The following is a 13,579-nucleotide window of genomic DNA, read 5'->3' as shown; positions in this document are numbered from 1 at the left end:
TTAGGGGAAATGGAAGATAACTATTGAATTAATGGGCTGGGCCAAAAGTGATAGCAAGCAGTGTTATGTGGTCATATTTTTCCTTCTGATGACATGTATAATCCCATAACACCCCACAAAATATTGCATAAAGTATCTTTATGAAGAGTCATGAAAAATGGAATTAGGGCGTATATATATCTGTGTACATGGTGACAATTAGCTTTACAAAGTATTGTGCTTCTACATTTTTCCATTAATCCACACATTTATAAAACTGCAATGATTGGAAAAGAAAACACACCAAATATCCGTCAGTAAAATATGTTTATATATATATATATATATATTATAGAAGCCTGACACCATCACTTTTGTTTTTACTTCTTTGTATTTCAGATGGAGATGTGTGAACCTTAGCCCACATACAGTAAGTGGGCAACTTCTTCCTTTGCAATTTTAAGGATTCTTTTGAATACTGTGACTTTGTATTAAGACATCCTTGATTGTAGTGCAACGCAATAACACTATATGTATATATATATATATATATATATATATATATACACACACACACAGAACAAAAAAATAGCATGTTGCAGAGCCAGTCCACAATGGCACTTTTTTCTTTGACCAAGTCAGGCATTATGGGGAAATGTAATAGGGTGAGAGAATCAGAAAGTAGAACATTTGGTAAGATATCTCCAGTTTTATGTTGCAGTGTAAATGATTGCCGCTTTTAAAAAACCTGGAGATTTCTTACCAAATCTCTCACTTTCTGATTCTCTCATCCTATTACATTTCCCCTCTTTGTCCAACATTAGAACATTCAATTACAGAGTCTATACAAAGTTGTGAGTGACTCCGGATTCTGTTTTCTCAACTGTCTGACCTGAAGACTTTACAAAGACGCATCCCTAAGTTGGTTCATGAGTCTGAACTTATGCTTCATTATACCTATTAGCTTTCAGCAAATGAACTTCAATAGGCAACAAACAGAGCGATAGAAATAGATAGATAGATACAGTCACTTTAGAACTTTCCACAATGTCTTCATAGGAATATATATATATATATATATATATATATATATAACTCTGTGGTATGTTTCATCATATTCTATATACACTGTCTAGTAGATTAGATGTAGCACGTATCTGTACTGGAGCTCATACAACGTTTATGGCACTTGCTGTAGTGTGTCCTCTACAGCTGACATCGTGTCATCATCAGGTTTGAACTGAGAAGCAGAAATAGATTTTTGTGCTTCTCTGGTACTATCTAATGATATTGGAAAGTGATATGATGGAAGGAGCTATCCCTTCCAAAATGGATGGAGCGTCCAAACAGGTATGTGATATAAACACTCTATTGTAGAGTGTATGTAGATAGTGCATAAAAATGGGAGAGTGATTCTATTTGCACACCAGGCCTATAGGATAACCTCTAGAACCCTTAGACAAAAAAAGGCAACAAAAGACATCCTTTAACTAGATCCAGCAATATTTTGTCAAGTAACATTTATATGATACAGTGTAATTTATCAGTGGATAAATCCTTCCTGTTGTACACTCTGCTCTGTATTCTCATTTCTATATTCCAAAGTACACTTGCATTGTCATAGTGATTTACAATGATCTATTTTTACTTTGAAGGCTGTTCCTCGATTCCATTCATGTATTTGGTCCTCATATACATAATTACATGGTACAATGTCTGCTGCTGAGGTGTGTACGTCCCCATATCTGCACAGCACTCTAATAGCTTATACTTTGTGCTCATACATTGTAGAGAATTGGTATTTCTCAAAAAGCATCAAAATCATCTTTTCTTTTGTGCAATGTTTAAGCCGGTTGCTGGTATTTTTTCCACTGTGAAGCACAGCAAGCATCGGCTGTACTGCTTGGACACATGTTTCTCAGCAATCGTTTGGTTGTGGCTGGTGATAGATCAGTGCAGTTTATGGATTGTGCTGTGTGCAATGTTCGGTCTATTGGTTTCTCTGCTAAAGTACTGTGGAATACTGGCTGACTTTTCTAGTTCTTTCATACCTAACAGTACCCATATTGCCCTAGGGGTGTGGGTATTCTTTGTTCCCTTCCACCTCCTTATGATTGTCAAGGTACGACTTGAAGGACACAAGGAATATGGCCTCCTGGGTTCTGTTCAGTTTATGACCATGCAGGAGGATCCAGCTTCTGCAGACTTTTGTTCCAAGATTGGAAAGCTCAAGATGGACAGGCTGTGCCATTCTCCAAAATATGAGTCAGATGGCTGATGATTGCTTGATGCTGTGAAAGCTGACCCGTGTGGGTGATGTGGGGATGGACATTGCTCGAGCTACACGAGCGCGGATAGAGTGCTTGTCCTGCCAGCGATGCCACCGCTTTCTGACTGCAGAGCGCACCTGTGAGAAGACAATGTTTAAATTGGATGAGATAGTGAGTTCATGCAGATTTCAGATTATTGTTTTAGCACATTCCTAATGAAGTAACTGCTGTTTACGGTTTTAATTACCAGTGCATAAAATGCATAATCTTTAGAATAGAAAATAGTAATGAATAAAGAATAACATTTGATAATCCCATGCACATTGGTTGTTTTAATATAGTGTTGTGGATGATATAATTTAATGGCCCCATCCTTTATACTGGTTGGTAGAGGACAGAGATTATAGGAAAGATTAATTTACCCATGGTACTTTAACTAACAGAGGTAACATTCTCCTGAAAGGCTTTGTGAACTGCCTGTTAACTTCATGGTGACAACCAATTAAAAATGTACATATTCTTTCTTTAATATGGTTGTAGGATCCACTTACCCAGGGGTGGACAACAGGCGGCCCGCGGGCCGGGTGCGGCCCGCCAAACGCTGGCATCCGGCCCGCCACTGCCCCTTCTACTCCAATGACAACCGGCCCCCGCGCGCCCCGCCGATGCATGAATAAAGCCGCGCCTTCCCCGCACGCACAGCAGTACTGCAGCCGCACCAACCAATGGCGAGGAAGGTGGCTGCTGCGTGACTGCGTCCCCTCCCACACTCCCAGTAATGCAGTGGGGGGGATGGCGCGGTCATGCTTCGGCGGCAGGCACTGTCTCCTGTCCTGGCTCCCCTCTGTCTCCGCCCCCCCCCCAATCGCTGGTCTAACCTCCCGGCGTCTTCAGTCTTCACCTGGGTCCACACTCCACACCGTGACCCGGCACGGCGTCAGCCATCACTCCAGCATATCCCCGTCTCCTGCCCGACTGAGCTGTCTCTGGCCCCCTTGGTAGATCAAGACCTGTCAGCTGTATCCAGCAGCCCCTGTCCCTGCCATGTGTGCCCCTATCATGTGTGCCTCTGCCCCTGTGTGCCCCTACCAGTGTATACCTCTGTCCCTGCCCATGTGTGCCCCTGCCCATGTGTGCCCCTACCCATGTGTTCCTTTGTCCCTGCCAGTGTATGCCCCAGCCCATATGTGCCTCTATCCCTGCCTATCTGTGCCCCTGTCCATCTGAGCCCATGCGTGCCTCTGTCTCTGCCTCCCTGCGGTCCCGGACCTTGCCTCCCCCTCAGTCCCTGTACCTGGTTCCCGAATTTTGGCTGAACCTGTGTGACATATAAAGTTTGTCTCAACCATGTGGCAAAACATGATTTTTTTTCTCAATCTGGGTGGCATTATGTGTAATGTGGCTCAATCTGGGTGGCTCATTCCATTTGAATTTTGGCTCATTACGTGTGGCATAATATTTAAGGGGCAAGTATAAGGGGGTCTACTATTGTGTTGCATAAAGTGTATAAGAGTTATATGGCGTGGCACACTACACTCAAGGACACGCCCCCTTTTAAGTGGCCACGCCCCTTTATTCTGGAGCGTGCGCGCCTTCCGACCACTGTATGTGTGTATATCAACGTTTCATTCCACAATTCAGAATGTCATCAGGATACATCAGTGAGTGCCATGCTTTGTTGCTGTGTATGTGTATATATATATATATATATATATATATATACACACACACACACACAAACACACATGCGGCCCTCAAATATTTACTCGAAGTGGAAAGCGGCCCCCCAGCCGAAATAGTTGCCCACCCCTGCACTAACCTCTCAGTTATAAGGGAATTTTTGTCACCTGCTAAGGGCTGGTGAATAAAAAATTCCCATTAAGTGCTGACCTTTGGGCTATTTGACTAGCGCCTGAGGGTTCAATTAGCTGTGGTAAATTACGGTAACTAATTGAATTTCCCAATTTCAAACTTTGTAATTTTGATTTGCACACCTTGAAAGGGGCAAAAAGGCCCTGAAACGTTGGTTTTTCTTCTGCAATAAAGTTGCTATTTTACAATTACCGTGGAGTGCTGCAGTTTTAATTTAACCACCATCTACCTATTTGGTCCGGAGGGCACCCACGGGAGCTGTTTCCCCTATTTTGGAGAGTGCCAGACTTACAAGTATTTTGCAGCATGTGACATTCTGTAAACATAGGATTGCTATAATGTCCCTTTAATCTGGGACACCTATGATTTACAGTACAAAGGTTCTGTAGCTAAATTCAAACCTGCATTTCACCTGGTTTTAATCAGCCACAGTGTTAATCATAGGTATCCAGATATAAGGGATATTATGGCAAGCCTATCCACAAATGTAGCATTTTCTCATCTGGGCACAACTAGTTGCACCCACGGTCATCTTACAGTGGCACGTGTACACATATACGGGCATGTGCGTATAATCACACCGACAGCTGTTAGGCAGTGCATTAGCAGAAAAGTCACACCCGGCCATGGCAAGTCGCTCTTGTGATGTGTGCATACATGGGATAGATGGGAAGTCCCCCAAGTCACCCCAGGGGTTTAGGAACCACTGGTTTAGACAGTTCCATAAGGTGTTTTCCAGAAAACTTCATTTTAAAGGGCCCAGGTGCCTTATACTCCTGGACCCAAAAACATGAATAGAAATAGACACCAATATCTGGTATAACTTAATGGTGGAGATTCTCTAAACTAAAAATGATGTAAAAACCCCGTAATCGTGGTTTTTACCACATTTTGGGATGCTCTAAGCATCCCCCGCCGGGTTACCGCGACGCGGGGCATCGCCAGAAATATCTGGCGTTGCCCCGTAGAAACCTATGGGCTTCTAACGCGACCCCCCGTTGCCCCGCACCGAACCCCGCCACCCCGCACCGCCCCCCCCCCCCACACTTGTGTTCGGGCAGCACAGAGTTGTGCTGCCTGAACCTGTGACCTCCTCCTCCCTGCACTATGATCCTCTTCCGGGTGGAGCCCGGGTAAGAGAGGGAGGGGAGAGCTGCCGGGTCTCGATGGGACCCGCTGACTCTCACCGCAAAGGATGGTTCTTAACATAAGAGCTGTCCTTTGTCATAATTATTGCATATGTTAGAACATATGCGATAATTATGTATGCGATGAGCGGCGAAGGGGGGCGCAGCTGGGCTGCGGATGTTTGAACATCCCGCCCCATATCACATGAGTATCTACAAGTTGCTTCAACATTGTTTAAGAAGCTTTACGATGTCACATATATACTCACCTCACTGTTCAGAAAACAGTAGAAGACTGAAACAAAAAATCCCTGTGGATATAACAAACACAAACAGTATTAGAGATGCCAGAAATAACACGCTCCCCAAAGATATGTTTTACAATTCTCACAGGTGTTTAACTGAATGTCTCTGTTGCAGGGCTGCACTGATAGCTAAATGTCTGCCAGATATCACGGCACTAATTATTAACATTATATAGATGAGTGATTACCAGATTTGGCTGCACTAATAGCCGAGGCATGATTTAGAGCAGACTGTGTTGTGGTTGCATCTTCGACTACACTGTGTGTGTTTGAAAACAACTGTGGATTTTATCACATATTCAGTTAGATGCTTGTGGGGGGGTGGGTAGGTGGCATGAGAAACAAGTTCCACCACCACTTCAGGACCACTTCTTTAAGCCCTGATGCCTAGTGTACACTTATCCTTCATGAAAAAAGACAGATGAACTGTACTATAAACTGTACTATAAATGAATAAAATGTCAACTAAGATCACACATAAATAGAAACATAAAAGATAAATCAATCTCAATGATCAATGATTAGCAATAATATTAAGCCAACATTTATCAAAACATCTATCAACTTCTATCAAAAGGCACCTATAGTTTAATGTCCAACATTTGTTACTGTACCGATTCGCTAAATAATATCAAAGGTGTCTGCAATACTAGCTTAATGTCTACCAGAAATGGCTGAACTAGTTGCTGTAAGTTTTGGTATTTGTACATGGATACATTAAAACCTGATTTAGGGATGGCCATCGTTTGGTTGCCTTTGACGATGATATGGAAAGTTGCCATCGATGAACTCCAATTGTGCAATCGATAACCATTGATGGTTTCACAAACTGAAAATACCCTGTTCATTGACTCACTGGCTTGTGGGCCAATCAGAACCTGGGAATGAAGCTTTGTGGGTGCTGGGGCAGAGTACCGACACTTTAAAAAAAAAACTAACTCTCTCTCTCTCTCTCTATATATATATATATCCAAGCCATACCAGCACTCACACCTGAATTTCAACATGTCCGGTGCACTTTGAAAAGTATCCAAGGTATATAAAAGTCTCTCTCTCTCTGGGAAACCTACGTATTTCTTTATACAGTGTAGATGGTTGAGTGATATGATAGTGCAGAGCCAGATGCTCCTCACTACTATTCTATCCCCTGCCTTTCTTTATTTCAGGATCCCTGCATCAGCATATGGATCATTAGAGGATCCAATTATGGTAAGTATATGTATTGTACATGTTGCAATTGTATTAAATTACAAATAGTAAACATAACAGTTGTTATAGTACCTTCAATAGAAAGATATCAATCAACTCAAATATATCTCTAATCTATCCTTAAAAACGCTATACATAAACATTTGCATGCAGTACAAAAAAAGTTACCTTTGCTATAATAGCAATTAACTGGCCAGTTCAAGTAAACACCATACAATGCATTGTATTAATATTTTAGTTGGCGCGCATTGGGGTCCATTGTATATTCAGCTGATCTAAATACGCTGTTTAGTTTGCCTTTCCGTGAAACTCTAGTCTAGATGGAAGTGCTGAAAAGTATTAGACTTGGATACTAATGTGTATATAAAAAGTATCCAATCCAATCAACCTTTTCTTGTTCTCTTTATGCCCCTTTCAGACCGCACTTTTAAAACGGTAAATTGCCGTTTTTTTACCGTTTTAAAACGGTAATGTGTGCGGTCTGAAAGGTCCAGTCCCACTTAACCGGTTAGAAAATGCCGTTTTTTCTAACCGGTTAAAATGCAGGGTCCTACCCGTTTCTGAACCGGTATTTTAGCGCAAAAATCGGCTCAGAAACGGTATTTAGGACCCAGCCAATGAGCTGGGTCCTAAATTCAGCACAGTGAATACTTAATGAGCGCTCATTAAGTATTCACAGCACTGGAGCCCCCCCCCGCGCGTGTCGACGCCCCCCCGCGCGTGTCGACGGCCCCCCCACGTGTCGACCCCCCCCGCGCGTGTCGGCGCCCCCCCCCCGTGTCGACTTACCCCGTGCCGGTATCTCCGTTGTGGTTCCCGGCACTGCAGCTCAGTATGCTCGGAAAGCACTTATGAAAAAAGTGTCTTTCAGAAAATGGCTGCCCCCCATACGGAAGACAGTTTTTTTAAACAGGGTTTCCTATGGGGCAGCCATTTTCTGGAAGACACTTTTTTCATAAGTGCTTTCCGAGCATACTGAGCTGCAGTCCACAACGGAGGTACCGGCACGGGGTAAGTCGACACGGGGGGGGGGGCGCCGACACGCGGGGTGGGGTGGGGGGGGCGTCGACATGCGCGGGGGGCGTCGACATGCGCGGGGGGGCGTCGACATGCTCTCGGTCGACACGCGAGGGGGGGGGGGGGAGCTGCACGGAGGGGAGGGCTGAAGGCTGCACTGGCTTTGACCCTGTATTTGGAAAGTTTCCAAAAACGGGTCTGCCAGTGTCAAAAAATCTGCACTTAAACGGTAATATACCGTTTAAGTGCTGCGGTGTGAAAGGGGTTTTATCTGGCAGACCCGTTTTTGGAAACGTTTCCAAATACAGGGTCAAAGCCAGTTATGCGGTCTGAAAGCAGCATTAAAGTCTGTTCTATATACAAAGTAACAAAGAACTTAATTCTGTCTGTTAGCCAAGATTTTGATGGACACACAAGACCAGTGTAAAGTACTTGTTTCCACACTGTTATTTCCAGACTAAACAGCTTAAAAACAATGAGGGAGTGGTCTCTATCCTTGAATTCTGACCAATCTCCTAATCTCCTATGAAGGGAGGATATTATTAATACTAATTAAGCAGTTCTCACCCTTCTTGCAGCATTGCTGAACCTATGCTGTTAGGATGCTTTAATATAGGCTGTACGTTTTGAAGCAGACTGCCTGTAAAACTTGTACATGCAAGGCTCTTCACTCTAATATGGATTTCAATCCCTTTGTCACTCTACTTGGGCGCTGTCTCTTTCTCTCTCTGAGCTGTAATTAGTGGTGGGCGGAGCTAAGCTGCGGCCAATCCTCATAAGCGGGTAATGATATCAGCGTCGGAGGTGTGTAATTAGCGGTGGGTGGATCTTTGAACGGAGTCAGCGCTCTTGTCGGTAGGCTGAGCAGCCTCTCCCTGCGGCATCAGTGTGTGGAATGGAGTGGGTCTCTCTGCAACCTCAGCAGCTCCCAGTGCTACCCAGCGCCAGTGTGGGTGGCGCCGGCGCCTATGTTAGGCTGAGCAGAGATTGGAGGGAGGCGGTGGATCTCACTTCCTGCAACCAGCGGCAGCAACAGCAATCAGCCTGTCCACAGACGACTAGACAGGCTCCAATCCCGTAGAAGTGAACGGCTTTGTGCAGACTCAGCTACCCGCCGCCAACCACAATAGTTATTGAGGGTTTGGGAGGTTGTCTGCTACTTCCCCACTCTAATGTCTACAGCTGTACCGATTATGGCTCTCAGTCATTTAAGGAACGAACAGCAGTCTGTCTCTGGCTGGAAATGACAATTTTTTTTCTCCCCCAGAAACTGATCAGCTGACCAGCTCGTGTTGTGCTGTTACTGCCAGTTTGTCCAACAGTTTGTCCATGCGACACAGCCTTGAGTGACAGCTGAATCCCCAGTGAGGGATCCAGAAAGTTACTCACTGTCCAGGGGCAAATGCAGGATTTTCATAAGGGGGATTCCAGAGAGGCGGAGCAAAGCACGGAGATGGACACTTAGGTGACCCAGTATATGCCGGGACAGTTAAAGTATTATAGATAGACCAAATGTATATAAATAATAATAATATTAATAATATATATATATATATATATATATATATATATATATATATAAAATATACACACATACATTCATATACATATATATATATATACATATATATATATATACATACAGGGGCATCAACAGCAGTGTAGACCCCTGGGCATAGCAATGTATTGGGGCCCTTACCGATCCTCCAGCGCTAGGGGTGGGGGAAGCTTTGATGTCCCACGGGTGGTAGGGGGTATTATATCAACCACTCAGCATGTAGGGCCTGGATCAGTAATTTCCACTTATTACACCTTTACTGCACAGATGGTGGGAGATGGGTTGGGAGAAGGGGGCATTGGGCTGAATGAAGGGGCCCTGATACATAACTTCCAGGGTGGTAGAGGATGTTTAATACGCAGAGGAGGGGTGTATAGTGGAGTGGGCTTATTATTCATAAAATTCTGGTTGGAGGACAGCTTGCTTGACTGCAGATATCGCCAGTTCCCGGAAATAGATTTCATAGATTTCTATGGAATTAAAAACTAGAGAATCCCACCTACCAAATGGTATTGGGGACTAGGGGATCAGAGTTCAGGAGGCAGAGCAACCTGCCATCGAATATATAAAACTACATACCAGGTGTGTGGAGCTGGAGCAGTAACCAGCTGCTGGAAGGCTGATATCTCTGGTTCTGGGAACAGTAGAGACAAGCTACTAGTGTCCATCAAAGGGGTAGAGTCCCAGCTTTTGGAATATACCCTCAGAAAAACTCTAATCAGACAGAACCTGAAATATCTGACAGGGAAGAGCAATTAACAGGCTTGGATGGGACCCCTGCTTTGAAGTCAGATATCTCTGGTTCGCAAGGGCAGATTTTTAAAATTCCCTCAGCTTTCAGCATAGTGCCCTTAGACTCCTGGGGAGGGCTTCTGTGTATTCAGAAACCCCCCTGCGTGTGCCACTGCTGTCACCTGGGCACAAAAAACAAATCAACAGAGTTGATACATTTTTCCCTTACATACAACCCACAGAGGGTTTCACACACACACACACACACACACACACACACACACACACACACACACACACACACACACACACACACACACACACACAGAGTCAGAGCAGCACTGACATAGACATACATAGCGGAGAGAGGGAGAGAGAGAGAATACATTTGTACTTTTATCTTCATAATACATCCCATGTGCAATTTCACAGTTGTACTAATGTGAAATTGCCCATGCGATGTATTATGAAGAAAAAAAGAACATATGATTCATTTTATGAGTTTTGTGATTAAAGAACGTTTGTTTTTATAATTTGCTTTATTGAGTATTTTTATCGCCTACAAGGCATGACAGCTTAATGTGGTACACCATTTTGTTCCCTCTGATACACTGGTTCTGCCTCTATACTTCGCTCACTAACAGGAGGGCTCATCTAGAGATGCTGCACCCAATGTTTACCCAGCACCTAGTACAAGTTATCGATTTCTTAGATATATATTTTTCAGTTACACTGTGCAATTGATAGGGGGGGGGGGGGGGGGGGGAGGAGTCTGGCTCTCCCCAGCGATGGCACAGGTATTCGATATCAGCCATAAACCACTGTTGATTATAAATCATTAATAATTGATGGCCATCCATAAACTGAATATCTTCAAGCAGAGGTTACTCTAAAAGCTGCATGTCTACAGTAGGTTTTGCACCAATTGCTTTACGTGTATCAAAACTGGATATACTAATAGCTGGATGTCTCACAGAACTGGCTGCACTAGTAGCTCTCTACCAAAGGCAGGTGCACTTACATACCTCCCAACTTTTATTGCAGCCAGAGAGGGACATCTTCATGCGCCGGAGGTGCCCGGCCAAAATCAGGGGGCATGGTCTAGCGACAAAGGGGCTTGGCCTACAAATTGAGTCATTTTGCAAGGCCACACCCCCTGTTTTGCACCACTGTGGGGGCATGGCTAGCAGCTCTGTAAGCTGCTGGTCAGTCCCCAGCCGCTCTGCTTGCGGGAATAGATGCTGGGTACAGCAACTATTCACCCTGTGACAGGGGGGACAACGACTCCCAACTGCCCCCCCCTGCCGCGGGACACTGCCGGACCCAGGAGGGATGCGGGAACATGTCCAAAAACCGGGATGTTCCTGTGGAAAGGACAGTTGGGAGGTATGCACTTATATTTGATTGTTTGCAACCATACTTACCTTTAATTCTGGAACTTGCAGTAGTCTCATGATTTTTCTAGTAGTTCCCCAGGTGAATGCGCAGGGGAGCGATCAAATTAGAGCAGCGGCGTAGCTACGTTTTGGGCGCCCCCCCGCCACCCATTCAAACCCCCCTAATCCCCCGCAGCCTTACCTTTCGCGCTGATCCCGGCGGCTCCGTTCTTCTGCTGAGGACCACCACAAAATGGCCGCCCCCATACAGCAGACAGTTTCAGAGAACTGTGTGCTATATGGGAGCGGCCATTTTGTGGTGGTCCTCAGCAGAAGAACGGAGCCGCCGGGACCAGCGAAATAGGTAAGCCTGCGGGGGATTGGGGGGAGGTGTAACTATAGCACCGCAGCCCCCGGCGCCCCCATATGCACAGCGCCCCCCCCCCCCCCCCGCGGTGACGGGGGCTGCGGTGCTATAGTTACGCCAGTGAATTAGAGTGATCTCCAATATCTGTAATTGCAGTCTTTGAGAAGGGGAGCCCGTCCTAGTAATTGTTTTCTACAATATATACATCATTTGGTGCAAAAAGTCCTGCCCTGCCCCGTCACTGGCTGCCTGTATCTCCTCCCAGGGCTTCTGTCACAAAGGAGATCACTCAAAGTAGGCAACTATGGAATGCAGTAAGGTGTAAATGTTTTCTAGGGTCTAATGTTTAGTGCTGGCAACAATGTCTTCCCATTATTTATCTTTAAATATATAAATATAACAATAACAAGGACAGACATTTCGTTTCCACAATGTTCCTTACCTGGAAAGACTGCAAGAAAGAATTAAAATAGATAAATACAATTCTTGATATTTCATCCTCTCCCGGAGTCACAAAGAAAAGCATGTAGGTAATTCCCAGGAGAGGGAGAAGAACGAGAGTTGCCTTAACTGCTTTCCTAGAGGGGAGATGGAAGCACAAGTTGTGGGAGGATACAGGCACACACTTGTCAGCTCTCAATGAATGAGGAGACTCCCTGAAATAAGGGTGATCTTCCTGATTCCCTAAAGAGTCTAGCAATCTGTGATGCAAAACAATGATAATATCTCCACTCTCAACTCACCATGAAATATGTGTAGGCTATAAGAAAATAGCTGCCTTAGGTATGGCCATTCGTGTGGTTGCCATCGATGGTTACCATCGGTGGCGATATGACAATTCACCATCAATGGTTACCAACTATGCAATGGATAACCATTGATGGTTCCACCAGCAGATGGTCTTCCGTGTTTTTAGTGACTGACTGGCCCGTGGGCAAATCAGAACGTAGGGGTAGGGCTTTGTGAGTGTCAGGAGATAAGTTATGCTCAGTATCCCGGCACTTAAAAAAAAATATATATATATATATGTTTAGTTATGCTGTGCCATCAATGTAGGGAAGCCATCAAGTTCTCCCCATCAATGGCAAAAGTATTCGACATAAGCCATTAAAGGTTATTGAATATCGATGGTAGTTGGCCATCCCTAAGCTGTTGCTCTCCAGCATATTGATGGTTTCATGAACACATGGCTACATGTGTGATGAATTAAAAAGGATGTGTGAGGAATTGCATGGAAGGGGGTTATTAAGATAAGCACAGTGCATCATGCCTATAGCACAACAGCAGCAGGAGCAGTACTCAGACTCTTTACAGCTCCACACATTGGTGCGATTAAAATATTCCCTAAATGCTTTTGGGGCTAATTCAGACCTGATCGCATGGCCGCAAATTCTCAGTGGCCAGCGTTTAGGTAGATGCCATCCTGTCAGAGTGAAAGTCCACCTTGCAAATTAATGTGACCGCTGTGCAAATAGAACAACCATACGAATATGTCCAAAACCCTTTGTAAGCCTATCACCATCAAATTACTTTTCCACTATGCACTAGTCATCAAGGGCTCAGAGTAGTCATAGACTTACTCAGCAGCTGCAATAAATACAGACATATCTGGCCTGTTGCTGACAGCGGTATAACTAGCTGCCATGGTGCCCGGAGCAAGGGTATGAGTCGCGGAGCCCTGTACATGCGTGTGCAGGATGATACATCCCCGAGATAGGATTGCATATTACAATGCGATCCTGGGCAGTAATATTCCGCCCAGATCGC

At 44.7% G+C, this 13,579-nt stretch overlaps 1 protein-coding gene across 2 annotated transcripts in view; it reads right to left on the bottom strand.

The window, feature by feature from the left end:
• Nucleotides 1-287: 287 nt before the first annotated feature.
• Nucleotides 288-13,579, bottom strand: part of CRHR1 (corticotropin releasing hormone receptor 1) — a 180,449-nt gene continuing 167,157 nt past the window's right edge. For both annotated transcript variants that reach the window (XM_083146957.1, XM_083146956.1), the window contains exons 12-14: nt 12,255-12,390; nt 5,518-5,559; nt 288-2,386 (exon numbers count right to left, since the gene is read on the bottom strand). In XM_083146957.1, the coding sequence (XP_083003083.1) occupies nt 2,246-2,386; nt 5,518-5,559; nt 12,255-12,390 (319 nt within the window). In that variant the 3' untranslated portion in view covers nt 288-2,245. The remainder of the gene's footprint in view (nt 2,387-5,517; nt 5,560-12,254; nt 12,391-13,579) is intronic.

Source organism: Crinia signifera, chromosome 6, assembly GCF_055691185.1.
Source record: "Crinia signifera chromosome 6, ASM5569118v1, whole genome shotgun sequence".
NCBI classification, from domain to species: Eukaryota; Metazoa; Chordata; class Amphibia; order Anura; family Myobatrachidae; genus Crinia; species Crinia signifera.
The sequence above is the reverse complement of the archived record's forward strand: the minus strand, read 5'-3'. Positions and strand labels throughout refer to the sequence as shown.